General features: G+C 43.1%; 1 protein-coding gene across 1 annotated transcript; it reads left to right on the top strand.

The window, feature by feature from the left end:
* The first annotated feature begins 17,059 nt into the window (after positions 1-17,059).
* On the top strand, positions 17,060-18,853 carry LOC122650601 (uncharacterized protein C6orf132-like). Its single transcript, XM_043844001.1, has one exon. The coding sequence runs from the start codon at positions 17,060-17,062 to the stop codon at positions 18,851-18,853; it is 1,794 nt and encodes a 597-aa protein (XP_043699936.1).
* Positions 18,854-23,353: the final 4,500 nt, after the last annotated feature.

The following is a 23,353-nucleotide window of genomic DNA, read 5'->3' as shown; positions in this document are numbered from 1 at the left end:
AAGAGGTCATTGGTTTGACTAATTTGGATCCTCTCCTGCTGCCTGCCTGTGCGGCCAACGTGCAGCCTCACACAAGCAGGGCGTACGTGGACCCAACCCGGGTAGGCTCCTCGGGCAGTGGGTTGGGCAATCATTTTTGCCCCTATCTGTGTGAGGCTGCACGTCGGCCGTATGGGCAGGTGGCAGCAGAGGATCCAAATCTGGGTTCGACTCTCCTGGTCACATTTGTACCATAAAAGGGATGCTTTCCCCCTCTCACCTCCCCTCTTTGTACTTGTAGTTTTGTCGGCTTGTCTTACTACTTTTCCTCCATCGGTCCAGAACACTAGAACTTGGTGAAGGGATGATGGAATGCAACTATTCGTGTGTATCCAATCTCCGCCAAGCAACGCAATATAATCAGCCATGGCATTCATGACAAAGAAAGCAACTATGGAAACTTGGTCATTGTTGAACCAAAATGTTACCAACCAATCAGGGAAGAACACGTGACAACTGAGGTCAGGTCCAAATGACAATTAATGACAAGTTCAAGTCTGATCTGGAGCAATCGATCGAAAGTAGTTCGATGGATGGAACCACCATACCCAATGAATTGCTAAAGAGCCGACCTGATCTCTGGTGTTGGGTTGGGGCGTACGCAAAGGGACCATAGAGTAGCAAGGCAAGGCCAGACGACAAAGGAGCGGTACGCTACAAACCGACCCTTGAGGTCGGCATCAAGCATGGTCCCAGAGTTGGCTGAAGCAGAGTTGAGTGATCGGATTGGATAATCCTCAAGATGCTGAATATGGAAGTTAGCCAACCCTGAGGAGACATCTAAGGAATAGAGCTAGGCCAACCACAAGAGGGTTGGTCTTGCGCTCTTAAACCGACCTGATCGTCGACTCTATCACTCCCATACCAAGATATTCAGAGTACTAGCTCAGCAAATCCATTTGCTTGCCCGACAAGGTAGCGGCTCAACGTGGAAACCTGAATAACGAAGAACTCTCCCTAAGAAGGAAGTCTATCCTAAAAGGTACCCTACGACAAGATTTCCTACTTGAAATAAAACACCTACCAAATTAGGACTCTCCATAACCACCTCACCTCTATCACAAATCTATAAATCGGGCAGGCCAAGGAATAAGCAATGTAAGGACAATTCTTATGAAAAGGAGGGGACCTAGGGTTATGGCGGCAAAAGACTCAAAGGGGCGGGGGAGCAATAGACTGGGGCGCAAAGTGGAGGAACCCCGAGTTGGAGTTTAGGCCCAGGTGTGGGAGGGCTGGAGCAGAAGGTTTAAGGCAATGGGTAGAATGGGTAAAAGGATTTGGCCCAATAAGACCAGCTGGCCCATTAAGACTAGTTTGATTCGCCAAAGGGAATCGGATGTTGGGCCATGCCATAGTAGGAATGGCCAATGAAAGAGAAGGGACCACAGGTGTGGTGACCTCAGGGGATGGGGGATTAAGAAGGCTTTGACTTGGCTTTTGAGGAAGGGGGTAATTTCTAGGCTCGCAGGGTTAGGTCTGAGAGAAAGCGACAAAGTAAGGTTACAAGGAAGAGGGACGTTATGAAGAGGGAGAGGGTTCCCAGGCTATAAAAGAGTTTCAGACTGAAGGGTAGATCCTCCCCCAGAGAAGACGATCTGATCCATTTGCACAGACCATTGCCGCAGCTGTTCTAAATTTTCTCATTGATTTTAATATCAAAAAACATTTAATTTTCTCCAGTATGTTTGAATTGCTATTTGCACCCTCTTTCTCTTTTGTTGTGAGGAGCAGTCAAAGTGGTCAATTTGTGAACTTTGTATATTTTGTAATTGTTTCTGTTTTAGTTTTGTTGTTCTTCACTGTAGCATAGTCTTGTTGAAGTCATTTATTTTAGCATGCTACCATGACTGCTGCTACTGCTGCTGCTGGTGCTGCTACTACTTCTATATCCGTTGTTGTTGTTATCTTTTTATTATGCCCTCTCTAACCGATCCACCATTTTTTAGGCGCATGAATCAATCCTAGCTCATTTCTCCCCATTTGACTTGGGTGTTACGCCTACTTTTTGAGTGTGTTTCTTCATCATGTCTGAATTCAGTGGACCGAAAAAGGTTGCTTCGAGTAGTGCTTCTCCTACTCAGATGGTTTTTGAGAACCTAAATACCCAGATTTCCATTGTGAAGTTGGACAATACCAACTACTTGGACTGGGCACATTCTGTGAAGCTTCCCCTAGATAGTAGGGGAAAGCTAGGGTATGTCACAGGCACCATACGAGCCCCCAATTCAAATAACACAATGTATCCAAAACAGGAGGTTGAGAACTCTACTGTTATGATTTAGCTAATCTTCTCTATGAAGCCTGAGATTGGGAGGAGATTTATGAGGAAGGAAACTGCCAAGGATATCTGGGATAGTGTTTCCAAAACTTTTAATCGATTATGTGACTCGGCTAAGGTTTATAAACTTCTTCAGAAGATCATTACAATAAATTAAGGAGATCAGACTATTTCTCAGTTTATAATATTAGCATTGGTCTCTGGGAAGAGTGTGATCATTATAGGGACCTCCATTTATCCAACCTAGATCTTCTTGGTGGCTTGAACCTCGATTATGAGCCCATCTAGATACAAATCTTGGGCCGGTCTCCTCTTCCATCCTTAGATTAGGTGTGTAGATACTTGCAGAGTAAGGAGACTCGGAGGGTGGCCATGGAACCTGCTTCCTCCCTTAAGCGGTCTAATCTTTCCTTAAGCTCCCACAGAGATTGGCGTGGTGGTGGCAGAGGTCAAGGGTCACCCCATGGAGATGACAGAGATAGGCTCAAATGTAACCATTGTGAGAAACCTGTGCAGACTAGAGAGATGTTGGGTACTTCATGGCCGTCCTCTTGGTACATGTGGTGGATCCACTGGTATGTGTGGTGGCCGTAGAGTGGTAGCTAGAGCATATTCTATGATGAATTGATAACTGAGACTGATACTATAGAGGACACACCTAGCATACAGGCCGGTTTTGGCTCCCTCACCAAAGAGGATATTACAACATTCTGCAAGGTCATGTCATAGTTGGGTAGCTCACCTTCTACACCTACAGTGCCAGATTCCTCAGCTTCTGCTTTGCAGATCTCCACATCTGCTCCCCCCAACTCTATCTTGGTTCATTAATTCTAGTGCCACTGATCACATGACTGGTACGCCCCACTATTATGATTCCTATTCCATTTGTTCTGGTAGGGATAACATCAGGGTGATTGATGGCTCCCTTTCCTGCATTTCTGGTAAGGGTAGTATTCCTGTTACTTCTTCCATTTCCCTTGACTCCGTTCTTCATGTTCCTAACTTTGCCACTAATCTTTTATCTGTGACTCACTTAACTAAATCCTTGAATTGTTGTGTCACCTTTTTCCCTTCTCACTATCTTTTTTAGGATTTGGTGATGAAGAGGATTATTGGCAGTGGACGTAAAGAGAAAGGGCTCTACCTTCTTAAACCTCGACAACCTTTTTTGTCCACAACTTAGTCTTATGTGTGTGGACGTAGTGACAATAATTCTGTGGATTCTGTGACGCCTTGGCATCAACGTCTTGGTCATCCCTCTTTTGTTGTCATGAGGAAATAGTTACCTCATCTATTTTCTTCTTCCCATGTCTTTTAATATGAACCATGTATGTTTGTCCAACATTGTCATTCGTTTTATGCCAAGCTATCTAATGTTCCGTTTCATATTGTGCATACTGATGTTTAGGGACCCTCTCCTACTACCTCTTTATTTGGCTATCGCTACTTTGTTGCATTTGTTGATGATTATTCCCGCACTACTTGGACTGTTTTGATGAAACATAAGAGTGATGTATGTGATGCATTCAAAAATTTGTATCAGATATTCCTTACTCGGTTTTAAACTAAAATCAAAATTGTTCATTCTGATAAAGGGGAGGAATACTTGTATGGTGGCCTCCAAAACTTTTTTACTAATAATGGCATTATCCATCAACAAGCTTGTGTTGACACACCCCAATAGATTGGGGTAGCTGAGAGGAAAGATTACCATTTTTTGGAGATTACTAGGAGTCATTTATTTGGTATGCATGTTCCTAAAACTTTTTGGTCTAACGCTCTTCTTACTGCTACTTTTTTCAACTGCATACCTACAAAACTCCTTGGTTCCAAAACTCCTTTGGAAACCTTGTCTCCTCAGGTTTCTGCTTTCTCTCTTCCTCTCAAGGTCTTTGGGTGTGTTTGTTATGTTCATGTTAACAAATCCTCTCGGACTAAACTTGACCTCAAGGCTCTCAAATGCCTCTTTCTTAGGTATCCTCCACTACCAAAGGCTACAAGTGTTATCATCCTTCTTCCCGAAGGTGATTTCTCTCCTGTCACCTTCCTTGAATCTGTGCCTTTCTTTGCTTATCATCAGCATCCTCTTCAGGGGGAGAATAGTGGGAGTGAAAAGCCTGCTGATGACATTCCCTATCTTTCTCCCCTACCTATTTCTCCTTTTATGCTTGACATTGGGAAACACAAAGAGGTAGATGTTATTAAGATTGGTAATCATTTAGGCGGTAGTTCTGGTAATAAGGAGTTAATTATGTACAAAAGAAAGAAAAAGAAGACCTGCCAAGAGTCCTCTTAGTTAGATTTTAGGTTAAGAAGGTAAGTAAGAGAGAAGGAAGAAGTTGGAGGAGGAAGAAGATGGCAAGAGAAGAGAGAAGGGAGAAGAGAATAGGTTCGGTTGTAATGTTGTGTGTAGGAGAGACTTCTCCATACACCTATATTACTTCAATCATAATAAAGAGAATTACATCCATCTCCCTAAGGAGGTACAAGAGAAATAAAAGAAGAAAAACAGAATTACATACTAAGGCAACTAGTAATGAGACTAGTTCCTAAACTACCCATATTACATGACTTCTAACACTCCCCCTCAAGCTGGAGAATATATATCCTACATTCCCAGCTTACTTAGGAGAGAACTAAACTGAGGAGAACCAAGAGCCTTGGTGAAGAAAACTGCCAACTGATCACTAGTCTTAAAAAAAGGAGTACAAATACAGCCAGAGTCTATCTTCTCCTTGATGAAGTACCTATCAACCTCAATGTGCTTAGTCCATTCATGTTGAAAAGGGTTATGAGCAATACTGATGGCAGCCTTATTGTCACAGTACAACCTCATGGATCCTTCAGTGTCAAATCCCAGTTCCTGAACAAGCTTTTTTAGCCAAATGAGTTCACACACTCCATGTGCCATAGCTCTAAATTCTGCCTCGACACTGGATCTGGCTACAACATGCTGTTTCTTACTCCTCCATGTGACCAAGTTACCTCCCACAAAGGTACAATAGCCGGAGGTAGATCTCCTATCTGTAATGAAACCAGCCCAATCGACATCTGTGAAGCCTTCCACTCTCAAGTGGTTAGGTTTTGCATACAACAGTCCTTTCCCTGGAGAGGACTCCAAATATCTTAGAATGCGATACACAGCATCCAAATGGCCACTCTTGGGAGCATGCATGAATTGGCTAACAACTCCCACTGCATAAGAGATATCTGGCCAAGTCATAGAAAGATAGATAAGCTTCCCCACTAGCCTTTGATACTTCCCCACATCAACAAGAGAAGGACCACAGTCCTCTCCTAGTTTGTGATTCTGCTCAATAGGAGAGCTTGCTAGTTTACAGCCTACCATCCCTGTCTCTGTCAAGAATAAATCTCCTCTGACATATGTTGATTCATTTCTTGGTCCTTGATACTTCTACTCCTAAGAAGTACCTCAAGGGTCCCAGATCTTTGATCTCAAATTGCTATGCCAAGTAGCTCTTCAATTTACCTATCTCAGCTGTATCATCTCCTGTGACCACAATATCATCAACATAGACAATGAGAGCTGTGATAGTACCATTACTCTGCTTAGTGAAGAGGGTGTGATCAGCTTGGCTCTAGGAATATCCATTTTTCAAAATAGCTTGTCGGAAGCGCTCAAACCATGCCTTTGGTGACTGTTTGAGACCATATAGAGCCTTCTTAAGGAGGCACACTTTCCCTTCAGCTGAGGGCATCTTGAAGCCTGGTGGAGTTTGCATGTACACTTCCTCTTTCAAGTTGCCATGAAGGAAGGTATTCTTCACATCCAACTGATATAAAAGCCAATCTTTATTGGCAGCCAAAGATAAAAGAACTCTTATTGAGTTATGCTTGGCCACAAGGGCAAATGTCTCCTGGTAGTCAATTCCATAGACTTGACTGTACCCCTTAGCTACCAACCTTGCTTTGTATCTCTCAATACTGCCATCAGATTTATACTTGATTGTGTAGAGCCATCTGCATCCAACTGGGACACGTCCCTTGGGAAGGTCCACAAGTTGCCAAGTACCATTCTTCTCAAGTGCCACCATCTCCTCAGACATGACTTGTCTCTATTTTGGGTCAGACATAGCATCTATGACATTCTTAGGAATGGAAGCAATAGAGAGAGCAGTAATAAAGGCAAGACCTGTAAGAAAAATTGCATTATAGGAAACAAACTGGGATATAGGATTTGTACAAGTTCTTTTCCCTTTCCTAATAGCAATAGGAAGGTCCAAATCAGATGGAGAAGAAGGAATGTCACCTGATTGAGAAGAATGAATCTCAGGATGTGGATCTGGATCTGAAGAGGACTCTTGGTAGGTCTTCTTTCTTGTATTATGCAAGCCTTCACCTTTTTTTATGTAATGTGGTAATCCTTCTTCTTACCAGAACCACTTTCAACAATCAAATCTGTATTCCGCCTTGGTTGATCATCAACCTCCTCAACCACATCTACAGTCCTGTGTTTTTCAATGTCAAGCATAAAAGGCAATGTAGGTAGAGGAGAAAGGAAGAAATCATTAGCTGCCTGTTCACTCCCACAATTCTCCCCCTGAAGAGGATGCTGAGAAGAGACAAAGAAAGGGATAGACTCAAGAAAGGTAACATCCTTGGAAATGATACATCGGCGGGAAGAAGGGTGGTAACACTTGTACCCCTTGGTAGTAGAAGAGTACCCAAGGAAGAGACACTTGAGAGCTTTAGGGTCAAGTTTAGTGCGAGAAGATTTGTTAACATGCACATAACAAACACAGCCAAAGACTTGAGTGGGGAGAGAAAAAGCGGAGGCCTTGGGAGATAAGATGTCCAAGGGAGATTTGGCATTAAGGAGCTTGGTAGGCATGTGATTGATGAGAAAGGAGGCAGTGAGAAGAGCCGCAGACCAAAAGGTCATGGGGACATGCATGCCAAACAAGAGACTACGGGTGGCATCTAGTAGGTGGCAATTTTTCCTCTCAGCAACCCCATTTTATTGGGGCATGTTAACACACGCTAGCTGATGGATAATGCCATGAGTAGTAAAGAAAGATTGAAGACCACCAAACATGTACTCTCCCCCTTTATCAGATCGGACAATTTTGATGCGAGTCTCAAATTGAGTAAGAATCATTTGATAAAAATTCTAAAAGGCATCACAAACATCACTCTTATGCTTCAGAAGAACAGTCCATGTGGCACGTGAAAAATCATCAACAAATGACACAAAATAACGATAGCCAAATAATAAAGTTGTAGGGGAAGGGCCCCAAACATCAGTATGCACGATATGGAAAGGAACAATAGTTCTATTACCATGATAAGGATATGAAGACCGACAATGTTTGGCAAACATACATGGTTCACATTGAAAAACATGAGAAAGGGCAACAAAAAAAAATAAGTGAGGCAATTCTTTCCTCATTACAACAAAAGATGGATGGCCAAGGCGATGATGCCATAACATAACAGAATCTATAGAACTACTATCATTACGGCCATACACATATGAATGAGCTGTGGGCAAGAAAAGGATAAAAAAGATAGAGGCCTTGCTCCTTACGTCCACTACCAATAATCATCTTCGTCACCAAATCCTGAAAAAGACAGTGAGAAGAAAAAAATGTGACACAACAGTTGAGAGATTTAGTCAGATGACGCACAGATAAAAGATTCAGTGTAAGGTTGGGAACATGAAGAACAAAAGTGAGGGAAATAGATGATGTCACAAGGATATTTCCCTTACCAGATATGGAGGAAAGGGAACCATCAGCTACCCTAACCTTATCCTTTCCAGAGTAAATGGTATAGGAATCATAATAATGAGACGTACCAGTTATGTGGTCGGTGGCACCAGAGTCAATGACCCTAGACTGGGCAGCAGTAGAATATGAGGTGGAGACCTATAAAGTTGAGGATGATGAGGAGCCAGCCACACTAGGTGTAGAAGATGTGCTCAACTGTGACATAACCCTGTGAACCACTGCATCCATAAATGTGGAGTCATCCTTTTGGGCATCAGCCTCAGTCGTCGCGGAATGAGCTCTAGCTCCCCCTCTACGACCACCACGACCACGCGTACCAGGAGGGCGACCATGGAGGGACCAACACCGATCCTTGGTATATCCAGTGCATCCACCATGATCACATTTAAATCTGTCACGCCTAACTCCACTAGCACCAACGGTCTCCACAGTACTGGCTTCCTCACGGTTAGGCCCTGGGCCTCTACCACCTCCACGGGTGTCCCAAAAAGAACTAGAATGGAGGGTTGATCTCTCATGTGATGATGCTGGTGGTGGTGCCATAGTAAGCCATCGGGTCTCCTCACTCTGTAAGTAACTGCAGACTTCACTAAGAGAGGGAAGGGGAGACCGGCCTAACAGCTGGAGTCTAACTGGCTCATAGTCAAGGTTCAGACCACCAAGTAAAGAGAAGACAAGCTCTTTTTCAAGAGTCAGATACACCTTTGCTTCATCCTCTGGGTTGGTCAAATGAAGGTCCCTGTAATGGTCATACTCCTCCACAAGACTAAGAAATGCACTATAGTACTCAGAAATAGTGATGCCACCCTGCTTCAATGAGTGAATTTTTTGATGGAGCTGATAGACCTTGGCAGTGTCACCTACTCTGTCAAAAGCCATGGAGACACTATCCCAAATAGCTTTGGCAGTTTCTTTCCTTATAAATCTTCGCCCAATCTCGAGCTTCATAGAGAAGATCAACCATGTCATAACTGTAGAATTTTCAGTCTCCCATTTATCAAACATAGGTGAACCAACTGTTGGAGCCTTGATAGTACCGGTGATATATCTAAGTTTTCCCCTACTCCTAAGGGAAAGTCTCACACAATGTGACCAATCTAAGTAATTAGTACCATCAAGCTTCACAAAAGAAATCTGTTGGTGAGTACTCTCATAAGCCAACTGAGGAACAACAATAGTGGGCTGGGAATCAGCAATCCCAAGCACAGATGTATCCGAATCAGGCATGATGGCAGGAAAATGACACTCTCAACCCAAACAAGAACACCAGAGACAAGTGGGGCGTACACACTCAACCCAAATAATGATTCCAATTACAAGAAGTAATTTCCAACAGAAAAAAAAAAAGAGGTAAAACCTGGGCAGAACTTCACCCAACATCAGTAGCAAAAAAGAACACTCAAACAAGTTCCAAGACCTTAAACAAGGTATCCATAAACACTTCTCAACCAAGGGAGGAGTCCATGGTACTCCAAATGCAAGGAAAGAAAGGAAGCAGTAGTCACAGGCTGTACCTGGGCAAGGAGAGACACATGGACCTTGACAAGTACCCTTGGGCAATTCTAGTGCTCCATTCCAAGCCTCAAACCCATGCCGAGATTGAGAGATACAGAAACTTTAAGCTGGAGCTGGCGGTAACTCTAGCAGTGGATAGAGAGGCTTCAAATCAACAAGAGAGCTTCATCTGAGCTCAAGCAGCAGTTGCAAATACAGGGATAGGTTATATTAATCCTATTTCATGCTCCTTTCAACTGATTTCTTACATAGGGAGCTTCTCCTTGAAACCCTTTGTTCCCTAGGTTTCAAAGAGAAGGAAAGAATGGAAGCAAGAAGATGGATTCGACTCTCAAACCCTAAGGCTTTGATACCAACTTAGATTTTAGGTTAAGAAGGTAAGTAAGAGAGAAGGAAGAAATTGGAGGAGGAAGAAGATGGCAAGAGAAGAGAGAAGAGAGAAGAGAATAGGTTAGGTTGTAATGTTGTGTGTAGGAGAGACTTCTCCATACACCTATATTACTTCAATCATAATAAAGAGAATTACATCCACTTCCCTAGGGAGGTACAAGAGAAATAAAAGAAGAAAAACAGAATTACAAACTAAGGCAACTAGTAATGACACTAGTTCCTAAACTACCCCTATTACATGACTTCTAACACTCTTTGGATCCACATCCTGAGATCCACCCTCCTCAGTGAAGTGACATCCATTCTCTTCCTTCTGATTAGACCTTCCTATTGTTGTTAGAAAAGGAAAGAGAGTTTGCACTAATCCTATAGCCTAGTTTATTTCCTATGATGCTCTCTCTCTCTCTCTCTCTCTCTCTCTCTCTCTCTCTCTCTCTCTCTCCTACAGGTGTTGCTTTTATTGTTGCCCTCTCTTCTGTTTCCATTCCCAAGAATGTCATTGAAGCTATGTTTGACCCAAAGTGGAAACAAGCCATGTCTAAGGAAATGATGGCACTTAAAAAGAACTGTATTTGGAAATTGGTGGATCTTCCTAGGGGAAGAGTTCCACTTGGATGTAGGTGGGTTTACACAATCAAGTACGGGTCAGATGGTGCAGTTGAGAGGTACTAGGCAAGGTTGGTGGCCAAAGGGTATAGTCAAGTGTATAAGATTGACTATCAAGAGACATTTGCTCCTGTATCTAAACATAATTCTATGAGGGTTCCATTATCATTGGCGAGAAATAGAGATTGGCCATCATAGCTGTTAGATGTGAAGAATGCCTTCCTCCACGGGGACTTGGAAGAGGAAGTGTATATGCAAACTCCACCCGGCTTCAAGCTCCCTTTAGCTGAGGGAAAGTGTGCCTCCTCAATAAGGCACTATACGGTCTCAAACAATCCCCAAAAGCATAGTTTGAGCGGTTCAGGCAGGCTATTCTGAAGAATGGGTATTCCCAGAGTCCTTCCTAACCACACCTTATTTACTAGGTTAGGTAATGGCACCATTGCAGCTCTAATTGTTTATGTTGATGAAATTGTAGTGATTGGAGATGACAAGGCTGAGATAGGAAGGCTGAAGACCTATTTGACCCAACAGTTTAAAATCAAAGATCTGGGACCCTGGAAGTATTTCTTTGGAATTGAAGTGTCAAGGTCCAAGAACGAAATAAATATATGTCAAAGAAAGTTTGTGCTGGACCTGTTAAAAGAAAAAAGGATGTCGGGTTGCAAACCTGCAAGTTCTCCTATTGAGTAGAATCACAAGCTAGGAGAAGACTGCTCTCCTCCCCTTGTTGATGCAGGAAAATACCAGAGACTGGTGGGGAAGCTTTGTTAGAAGTTATGTAATAAGGGTAGTTTAGGAACTAGTTGCCTTATTATGTATTTTCTCTTTTTTTTATCCCTTTTTATCTTTTATCTCCCTAGGGAGGTGGATGTAATATTTTCCTTAATATCATTGATGTAATATAAATGTGTGGAGTGGTCTCTCCAACACAATAAGTTACAACCAAAATATCTCTCTTCCATTCCCTTGTTCTCTTCTTCCTCTCTTCTTCTCCTCCTTTTCTTACTTGCATCCTTAGCCTAAAATCCAACTAGCTTATCTACTTGTCTTTGGCTCATCTAGACATCACTTATGCAGTGGGAGTGCTGAGCTAGTTTATGCATGCCCCCAAGAGTGGGCACTTGGATGCCGTATACTGCATTCTCAGATACTTGAAGTCCACCCCAGAAAAAGGACTATTGTATGCTAGGTATAACCATTTGAGGATAGAAGGCTACATTGATGCTGATTGGGCTGTTTCAGTTTCTGACAGAAGATCTACATCTGGATATTGTACATTTATAGGTAATAACCTGGTTACATGGAGAAGTAAAAAACAGCCGGTTGTAGCTCGATCAAGTGTAGAGACAAAATTTAGAGCCATGGCTCATAGAGTATGTGAAGTTCTATGGTTGAGAAGGCTAGTCCAAGAGTTGGTGTTTGAACCTATGCGTCTCTATTGTGATAACAAGGCTGCTATTAGCATAGCTCACAATCTTGTGCAACATGACCAGACAAAGCACATAGAGGTGGATAGACACTTCATCAAAAAGAAGATTGATTGTGGCTACATATGCACTCCTTTTGTAAGGACTGGTGATCAGTTGGCAGATATCTTCATAAAGGGGCTCATTCATCATCAGTTCAGTAACGTTTTGAGCAAGCTGGGAATTATGACATATATTCTCCAGCTTGAGGGGGAGTGTTAGAGTTTATATATTAAGAGTTCTTTGGGAACTAGTTTATTTACTTATTGTCTTACAATGTATTTGTCTTTTTTTACTTTTTACCTCCCTAGGGAGTTGTATGTATTTCCATATATTATGTTAGTGAAGTAATATATGTGTGGTAAAGAACATTCTCTAAAACACAACATTCTACCATCATTTCTCTTCTTCTTCTTGTTCTCCTTCAACCTTCTACTCTCATCTCTCTTCTTGTCTTCTTGTTTTCTTACAATCTTTGACTTCCAACTAGTAGAGGAGTTGATATGGAAATAGTAGCTGTTAGATAGATAGAATACCATGTGGTTGGCAATCTGTGATGCTTGAAGCCAAAATCCTTCCCTGATCATCCAAAACTTGATTAAGATTGTGCAATGTAGTGTAACGCTTTTGAGCTGAAACCTACCACAAGTCAAAGGATGGTGATTGCACCCTCTTTTTCCTTTTGTTGCGAGGGGAAATCAAAGTGAACGATTTGTTAACGTTGTATATTTTATAATTGTTTCTATTTTAGTTTTTGTTGTTGCTCAATTATTGCAGAACCTTGTTGAAGTCAATTATTAATCATGCTACCACGGCTACTGCTTCTGCTACTACTATTGATATTTTCGTTGTTATTGTCATCTTATTCTTATGCCCTCTCTAACCGGTCCACCATTTTTGAGGCACGTGGATGGCTGATCTTGATGATTCCACAGTTGGACAGATAGAGCACCCTTTGCAAATAGTCTACATGTTGAATTTTGTCTCCTATCTCACCATGTCTCACCCTCTTGTTGATTTGCTGTTGTGCATTTCAAGCTGTCTAACAGTGGAGGGGCTGATATGGCAATAATAACTGTTAGATAGAGGACCATGTGGTTCAGACTGTGAAGCTTTGAAGCCAAATAATCATCTAAATCTTGAGTAAGCTTGTGCCATATGGTGTAATGCTTTTGAGATGAATCCTATAATGGTAGATGAGTCAAGGATGGGGACAATAAGACCATAATTTTTGAGAACCCTGAACATCTCATCAGTGCTCGTCAAGAGATTGCCCTCTTGGAGGCCCAAGGTCTCATCGAGAAGACATCTTCCCCTTGGGCCTGTGAAGCTTTTTATGTCAACAAGAGAGCAGAACAAAGACGCGGCAAGCTTCGCCTCGTTATCAACTATCAACCTCGGAATGCGTTTTTGCTCGATGACAAGTTCCCTTTGCCAACCAGGCCGGCTCTTCTCCTCCAGCTTTCACAAGCCAAGTTCTTCAGCAAGTTCGATCTCAAAGCAGGTTTTTGGCAGTTGGGTATCCATCCTCGACGATCGGCCCAAGACCGGTTTTTTCGTATTCTGGAGGTCATTACCAATGGGTGTTCTCCTTTCGGACTCAAAGTGGCTCCATCATTGTTTCAGCAGGCCATGTTACAGATCTATGCTCCCATTCAAGAGCATGCTCTCATCTACATTGACGACATCCTCCTGTTTTCTACCACAGAGGACGAACATGCCCTTCTCCTTCAACAATTCTTGGACATTACTGTGACCCAAGGCATCATGCTTTCTCCAACAAAGATGGTTGTAGCAGTCAACACAATTGACTTTCTGGGTGTCACCATCTCCAATGGACAATTCCAGCTACAACCCCATATTGGTCACTCCTTGCTCGATTTCTCAGACGGTCCTCTTACTCGGCAAGAAGTCCAATAGTTCCTCGGCATCATCAACTATATGGCCGAATTCCTTCCTCATCAGATCCGTATGACTAGTCATCTTCACCGTCTCCTGAAAAAAGATGCACCTCCATGGTCCACTATTCATACTAAGGCAGTTAAGGATCTAAAGGCTCTGGCTCAAGACCTTCCCACTCTGCAAATCCCTACTACAGGTCTCCGCATCCTCCAGACAGATGCTAGTGATACTCAATGGAGTGCTATTCTCCTCGAAGAACTCCCAAACAAGACACGCCGTATCTGTGGATATCGCAGTGGTGAATTCAAGCCCTCCGAACAACATTATCACTCCACATTCAAGGAAATTCTCGCAGTTCATCGCGGCATTGAAAAGTTCCAGTTCTTCCTCATCGGACATTCTTTCCTCATCGAAGAAAATCAATGAAAAACTCAACAAGACACGCCGTATCTGTGGATATCGCAGTGGTGAATTCAAGCCCTCCGAACAACATTATCACTCCACATTCAAGGAAATTCTTGCAGTTCGTCGCGGTATTGAAAAGTTCCAGTTCTTCCTCATCGGACATTCTTTCCTCATCGAAATGGACATGACAGCTTTCCCAAAGATGTTACAGTTCAAACAGAAGCAACTTCCTGAATCTCAGCTCCTTCGTTGGGCTCAGTGGTTTTCCCAATGGTCATTCAAGGTTCACCATATCAAAGGCAAAGACAATGTGCTTGCAGACTTCCTCTCTCGCACCAAGAAGAAATTACCATTATCTTCTTCCATCCCTGTCCTTTGCATGCCCCTAACTCCAGGTGCTTCCTCTTCCTCACTTCCACAGCCTGACCCTTTGCTTCGTCTTCTACCAAGGCTTCCAGCCTCTCTTTTTAGCCATCTTTCTCTTCGTACCCTGCAAGCATATAGCATCTCTACATACCAGTCTATCCTCCTCTCCATTGTTCACACCAGTGGTCTTCAGTTTGACTGGGTAGCTTGTCACCCGGACTATCCTTTCCTTACCCCTTTTGCTATTAATCCAGCCTTATTTGATAAAGAATGTGTGGTCTTCTTCTGGCATCTTCTTGCAGTTCATAAGGTGGCTCTCACCTTCAACCACCATACCCTCTGGCATTATCTCAGCACCGTTTCCACCATCTTCTCCAACCCAATAGGCTCAGCCTATTTTCGACTACAGAGACCCCAGTGCTTAGCCCATTTTCTCCGTCTCTTTGCTCCTATTCCCACTTGGCTCGATATCCTCTCCGCCCTTGAGGAACTTCCCTTTGTCACTTACATCTTCCATCGACCACCAGACTTCATCCATCATCATCTGGTTACTCCCCCCATATTGGATCATAACCTCATTGCTTATGACCCTACCTTCACCTTCCATGAATCCAGCTCTCAGGATCTCTTCATCCATCGTGATCAGTCAGATGAGCATAAGGCTCGATGGTTCTCTTTTATGACAACCATGTGCACCCATAACCATGTTGATCCAGCCACCTTGCCCTCTTGTCTTCTACAAAGTACCAACACGGCTTGGGAAGTCAACAACGTCTTGCAACATCCGTTCATCCATCGCATACTGAGCGAGCATATGGAATTCGAGGTCGATCATGCTCTGGACTTCTTCATCCCCTACACCAGCGATACCGACTTTGATACGGATTAAGTTTTATTTTTGAATGTATGTCTGTATTGGGTTTTCTACTTGTATTTGTACCGATTGTCTGTATTGGGTCTTCTACTTATCTTTGTACCGATTGTCTGTATTGGGTCTTCTACTTGTATTTGTACCGACAGCACTCAACATCAGTTCGGTGTCCGTGTCCACCAACTCTGGTTAGATGAAGACTTCTCCACCAACTCTGGTTAGATGAAGACTTCTCCACCAACTATGGTTAGGTTACTTTAAGACTTTGTAATCCTTTGTAACTATGGTTTGGTTAGCTAGGTTTGAATAGTTTGCTTTTGTAATTCTATATAAGCAGTTGTCCTGCTCAGTTGTAAATCATCGAAGAAAATCAATGAAAAACTCTGAATATGGTATCAAAGCCTTGTGAGTAGTTCTCTTGACTCCTGTTTGTTGGAGCTCTGCTCCCTGTTCTTCTGTCTCTTCCTCTGGTTTCTTATGGTTTCCTTTTTTGTTGCCTAAGTATGCTCTGCAGTTGCCGTCTCTGACGGATCCTCTGCATCAGAAATAGGTGTGACGTTTGAATAGTGTTCTTCCAAAGCTCTGGTTGGTAACGTCCCTTGAGGTAGGTGTGGGTATGCAGGCAAGGCCGCTATAAAATCCCGGCACAATCGGGTTACCTCCAACCAGGGTCTAAGCAGTTTAGTATTCATTCTTCTCCGGTTATATTAAACCATCTCGAACCAGTTCCCAGACAGAGGTCCAGATGCATCTCTAGCAAACAGTAGTCCTCCTTTAAGTTTCATGGCTTTACAACCTCCAACTACTGTTACGGCTCCGGTTACTCTTAAGCAATCCCATGCGTCTAAGGTGGATTACTTGTACGAACTCAGTTACACTCCGGCTGAGCAACAGATCCATCCGTCGAATTTCCCGATCCTCAATCCTTATGATGTCTTTCCGCAGACGTCATCTTCGGTTACCAGGAAGCTTCGAACTATTATAGCTCCCAAGAAGACTCAGGGTCTGAAAGAGTATGTTCAAGCTCCCCGTTTTCCCGGGAACGATTCACGCTAGTGGCAAGGAACAATATTTCCCGGTCAATATTAGTCCGGACTTGATCCGCGGTGGATCCATCTTGGCTACACTCATCTCCATTTGGGTGCGGTTAAGATCGCAACAACCTTCCATGGTCGCAAAGGTCTCCCCGTGGCTATGCGTCTCAACTTCCTGGACACTCGATTCCAGAATTTCCCTCATGCCACCATTACAGACGTTCAGACCACTCTGAACGATGGCACCGTCTTCTATCTGTATACCCCAACTACAATATTTCTCTTGGGATCCAAATCTTACGGATGCCTGGCAATTCTTGATCTGACTCACCGGTGCTCCTCGGAAGGAATCGGCAATTGCAGCCACCCTTCATTATCGGATCACTACAGTTGCAAAATCATGCTATGAATCTCAATTTGGATTCTCCGATGTGATGCAGCTCTCTTCGTCCGGATCGGCGAAGACAGGATCCCTACAATCACTCATGTTCCCGACGATTGATCGAGAGCGCTCATCAAGCTCATCCCGAATCTGGATCACTTTGCTTATGAATCTACCCACAACATACTGTGCAACACCTCCGTTGACAGCAACAAACCCCGTCTACAAAGCACTTGACGACGGACGAACTATGGTCACTTATCCACGTCCGACTGATATGGGTATGATTCTCCCAGTTCCATCCTCGGATGACTGGTTTGATCAGGTGAATGATCTCGATGATTCCCCTCCTCCTACGCCGCCTCCGAAAACCAAAAAGAAGAAGCGCGGCCCGGACTCTCTCTGGCTCCGTTATCAGGCAGGATGCCCCAACGTTGGCCCTCTTGGCGAAGATCGTGGACGATATCAGTTCATCGTTGAGTATGGCAACAGCAAACCCTGTCTTGTGGGTTGTTGTTCGTCTCCTGACTCTCCGGTGCCCACTCCGCCATCCACTCCTTATTGCAAGCCAGATCTACCTCCTGCTCCTCCATCTCCACCAGCGGAACCTCCGCTCATGTTATGGCAGCAGCAGCCTATTCCATGTTACATGGCTACCAGTTCTGAAGGCATCAGCAGAAATTTCCCTCCTACAGTTGATTATGAGGATGCTGATCGCCGCCATCACAAATGGAAGATTACACCACCCAATGTTCTTGACAACAATGGCTTGATGGCCCATAATTCCTCAGTTGAATCCCAACTCAACTGGCAGGCAGAAAATGCTTTGGTTCAGAATCAGTACCTCACCAAGCTTCTCTCATATCAAGAACATCATACGCTTGCTCTCCGTCAGAATGAAGGCGACATCCGTTATTTGAAATCTCGGATTGAATCCCTCCACCAGGAACTTATGACTATAGCTATGACGGTGAAGGATTCTTCTCAGGCCTCTTATCTCATTTCTGGCCGAGAAAAAGAAAAACGTATGCTAGAAGAACAGCTTCGACTGGCCCAAACTCAAAACTATCCGGCTAGTCCAACACTGTTCCCTGACTCAGTCATGACCCCTGCTTATCATGACTATCAGGCTCCGCATAGTTTTCCTACAGCTATGTTCAAAGAGCTCCAGGATCAGCAGAGACATCTAGCTGCACATAAGGCACGATCCGCTAAACCTAAGCGGTCTCATGACTTACCATACCCATCAGTGCCACAGCCAGTCTTTCAACCTTCCCCTATAAATATTGCTAAGCCCATGGTGCAACCCACTTTCCAACCTTTACCCGAGCAACCTTCAGGACCTCCTGGTTTTGTCCCCTGGGTCCCTCCCAGATCTAAACCTTCACCTCCTGACTCTGCTTATACGGTTGTTCCAGCACCTGCACATCCAAATACACTTAGCGATTACTTGACACAGTTAACCTTAGCCCCTCCGAGCATCCCTGCTTTGGCTATCTCTAAGGTTTCCTCTGTCACGACTTTTTCGGACTTAGACTCCCAGTCTTCCTCGGGTCCTTTGCCAGTCTACCAGACCAAGGCACCTGATGATCCTCAGGCAACTGAGCCTATCATCTATAGCAGTGATAGTGAGGTGGATACTGCTTCACATACTGCTCCTCATGCACCGCAACAAAGGCAACATCAGCCTCAAGCCCAGCATCCCACGATGCCTCCTCAGGTTCAGGCTCCAAGCCCTTTTGGCAATCAAGACCCCAAACAACTGTTTACCTTTGACGGTCTTCCTTTCCACAAATGGCCTGAACGTATTTCCGAGTTTCATGCTTGGCTCACTGCGAAATGTTGATTGCGTTGCGACGAAATACTATCCTCACCAAGTTTTTGGCCCGTTCCCATGGCACTCTCCGAGAATGGTTTATGGCCCTTGGTGGTTATCGTCAGCTCCTTGGTGGTTATCGTCAGCTCCAGTGGACTCAGATCCCCATTGATGTTTTCATCGCCCAATTATACAATGAAATGATTGGCCCTATTGAAAACAACCGCATCAAAGCTCGAGAGGAATATTTCGGATGAAATGCTTGCTCCTTCCGAAAGCGACCTTGCCAAACATTACACCGCATCTGCTGGACCGCTTCTACATCTTAGGTGGACTTGATGATCCTAACATGAAGCGGGTTTTCCTAAACTCTTTCCCCGAACCTTTGGGAAAAGAGGCGACTAAGGCTCTGCGACGATATGGCCTTCGTATTGATCGTGCTCCTATTGGACGTCTCTACCAAGAGATCCTCGGGCCCTACGAAGCTTTGTGACCAACTCTTCTTCAAGCAATGGGAGAAGACTACCCATAAGCTCACGATGCTTGTGACACTTCATATCTCAAGATCAAATGTAAAGATAAGGACTTCTGTCCTTCCAAGAAGAGATCTCATTTCTCCAAGATCCAGCCCAGCAAGTTCCGTTCAAAACATAACCGACCTCATCGGTTCAAACGGACTTCCCAGCAGCAGCGACCTTACAAGTTCTTCAAACGTAAGAAGTTCAGGCACAAGACTTCCACGAAATGCTATGCCTGCGGCAAGATCGGACACTTTGCACAGAACTGTCCTGACAAGGCTAAACAGGCCAAGCTCATGCATATGCTTGCCCCCTTTTCCATCACAGATGATCCCGATGCAGACGTTGAATCTCTCTACTCTGTGGACGATGATTTCACGCCAGATCTCCTGTTCGTTCTTGAAAATTGGAACGATGATCCAGACTCTTCTTCACCCGAATCCGAACCCGAGTCCGATGGATTTGACCCCATCTACCCGATTACTTCGTCATGGTCTTTTTCTAGCCCTCCTAAGTCACCAGCTTTGGCTATCACCAAAACCCCTTTACCGCAGGCCCCTTTTTCCATCCTACCTACAACATGGGATCGTCCTATTAAGATCATTGGTTATTTTGACACTGGATGTGCTACAACTATCCTAGCCCCCCATGTCCTTCCCTCGGATTTTTGGAAACCCCATAGCCAGTTCTTTACTGCAGCAGATGGTCAAACTTTCTCCATTGACCTCATTTCCAGACATCCTATTAGGCTTCGATTGTTCCCCAATCTTACCGTCTCCCACACAGTATTAGGCTCCTCTCTCCCTGGTCGAGATGCCCTTATTGGCTTTGACGTCTTATGTCAATTACCCCATCTTCGATGGAGTATCCATGGCCTTAGCTATAAGAAGCATTTTATCCCCTGGACCACTACTCCCACATTGTTTCTAATGGCTCCTATTGCAGGTATCAAGGAACAATTAATCCTCCGTTGCAGTGCAGATAATCATGCTGATTTTCTCCCGAAGTGTTCCAGCCCCCTTTGGCAAAATGCTAAGTTCTTCATCTGTGTCCCTTTCAAGAAGAATGAGGATATCAATCCTACCAAGGCCAGCCATTCGAGGCATGAACCTGAACATCTCATCGAGTGCTCGTCAAGAGATTGCCCTCTTGGAGGCCCAAGGTCTCATCGAGAAGACATCTTCCCCTTGGGCCTGTGAAGCTTTTTATGTCAACAAGAGAGCAGAACAAAGAAGCTTGTCCTCGTACTTAATATTATTCTATAGGTTTAAGTTTTTTAGGGCCTTTTAGTGAAGGCTCTCCAAAGGGTCCATGTAAGAAGCTTGTCCTCGTAATAATATTCTATAGCTTCAAAAATTCAAACCTATCAAATATGTAACCATTAAAGGTACAAGGGGAAGTTGATTGTTGGCAATATGAATCAGTTGGCCTGGCCACCAAAAATCTGGTATGTTGACTGTGTTACCTAGACACTCTCAAAACAGGAGCCACACCTGTGTCTGGAATGTGTACATATGGACACAGATCTGACTGACACAGCCCATTGTCTAAACCTTATATAAAAAGGCAATATATATACATACATCTAAATAAGTTGACCTTCTCCATCTAAAAAGGCTCTCAATGGATCAGATATTATCCGAAACTGTATTTGTGTTCGATCTGATTAAGCAGGAAATGTATACAACAATATTCAATCTGATTAAGATCCAACCCCTTATACCTGATGAGTGATTGTTGTTGTTGTTGTTGTTGTTGAAAAAGTATCATATCTATTTCTTTTCCTTATAACCACTCCATTAATTAGAGGTCTTAGCTAGGTGTAATTTTTAATAAAATAAAAGGTATATACTTCCATATAAGGTCTTCATTTGTATAAGGTCACCCTTCTGTTTATTTAACAAGTGGAATAATATTTATATATCTGTACGTAGTATATTTTATGGGAAAATTCTGGCTCGGTGCCCACCCACGTGACCCACCTATATATGGTGATCGATCTCTTGGATATTTAGTCAAATATTTGTGGTTATCCGCTTAAGTAATTGATCTGTATCTGGTATGCACATAGCCACCCCATATCTGATCGACCTGTTTACAACCCTAATTCCATAGCACTTAAAAGAACTATTTATTTCATTGTATGATATGGAATTATTTGACGAGCTTGAGAGGATGGAATGCAGTTTCCCATGATAAATGCAATTATCGATCAGATTTTTAATCTCCAGTAACTCTGTGATTAGCTTATACCTGGTTTTATCAGTAACTCAATTTGTCTCATTCCAGACGTTGCAATTACTCCTTCAATTTTTTTTATATTTCTTTATGTTGGATTGAAAGTTTATTTCATAGATATCCTTCAAAGTAGACCCAAACTATATATGCACTTTGAGAGCCATAAGAAACTAACTTTTTTACTCATTGCATGGCTGTGCCTACATACTTCCTTAGGTACTCATTGGAGGATTTAGGGTCTGGATCTCACGTGCATTTAAGTCTGTGGGAAAATGGAAAGAATGTATTTATGGCATCCAGTGAATCATCTAGACATGGAATTTCCAAGATCGGAGAGGAGTTCATGGCTGGAGTTCTTAATCATCTTCCTTCAATCCTAGCATTTGCAGCTCCACTTCCAGATAGGTTGAAGGATTTTGTGCTTCATTAATTGTAAATTGATTACATTTTGAATTCTCTCAGATTATTATTTCTTTATTATAGTATAGGTTACTAACTGAAGTGAACTATATGTTTATGAAACCTAAGAATTTGCAATATTAATTTTGCAAGAGTTTCTTGTTCACATTCACTTCACTGTTGGAGATCCAATTTTGAAGTATGATTTCTTATGTCTCTCTCTTGCTTAATCTTGAATATGACTATTATTAATGTAATTATATGTGACTCCACTTACAAATCAAATCCTTGTTTCATATCATCTGAACTCCAAAGGCTAGCTCTTAGTGCATCCAAATGATTTTCATTTGGGTCTTTTTAATTTTGTAAAAACTTTTAAATTGGTGAAGTTTTCATAAAATGGTTTTAAACAGTGAATGAATAAATAGCCTTGTAGGCTGTAGAAATGTAAGGATTTACAGAATTTAGACTTATTCCAAAATCAAATGGTCATTGCTTTGATTTGATGCTCTTCTAAAATTTATTCATTCATTGTTTGTTGATGTCATGGATTTATTCATCTTCAGTTTCAACCAAATACATGGACTGGGGCATACCGTTGCTGGGGAAATTAAGGAAAATAGAGAAGCTCCGATCCATTGAGGACAGCATCCCCACCTGGAATAACGGATGGACTCGTAAGCAATTTTGAGATTAAATCCTTTGACGGGTGTGCAAACCCATACTTGGGCTTGGCAATTCAGTAGTTGCTGCTGCGATTGATGGCCTCCGGAGGCATCTTTGCTTACCTGAACCCATTGGTATGTTGTGTAAAGTTTAATCCTCAAAAATGTATCTGCTTCTGCTTACCCATTTACATTCACATGGAATTGTTATTCCCAGGCCTAGAGGAGTTCCTACTTAAACCATCTACTTTCCTACACAAGATATCTATCCAAAGTGGTGGAGAATGGAAATTATTATATTTAGGGAGAATAATTCCCGGCCCCACACTCTCTCCTGGTACCTTTTCCAATAAACACTGTAATTTTCTGCTATTTGGACTGATGGTTTGCAGTCTGACTGACTGTGGGATAGATGGAGGAGGACTCCCTGGATAAAGAACTTGTCAAACTTCATTGCCAGTCTCAACTGTATGACCCATTATATATTTTTGGGCTTTTCCCCTTGTCCTTTCTTCAAGGTTCTTGAAAATGTTTTAGACAGAATTGGTACAAAAAATTCAAAGCATTATAATTACTTGTACAGTGGTTTTAGTTTGGTCTGAAATTTGACATGTCTATATGATGGTGTGGACAATATGTTCACCAAAATTGAATTGCTAGGTACGTGGCAGTTCAAGAGACATGATTGAAGGGGTTGCGTGTAAGGGCAG

This window comes from Telopea speciosissima, chromosome 2, assembly GCF_018873765.1.
Source record: "Telopea speciosissima isolate NSW1024214 ecotype Mountain lineage chromosome 2, Tspe_v1, whole genome shotgun sequence".
In the NCBI taxonomy this organism is placed as follows: Eukaryota; Viridiplantae; Streptophyta; class Magnoliopsida; order Proteales; family Proteaceae; genus Telopea; species Telopea speciosissima.
The sequence above is the reverse complement of the archived record's forward strand: the minus strand, read 5'-3'. Positions and strand labels throughout refer to the sequence as shown.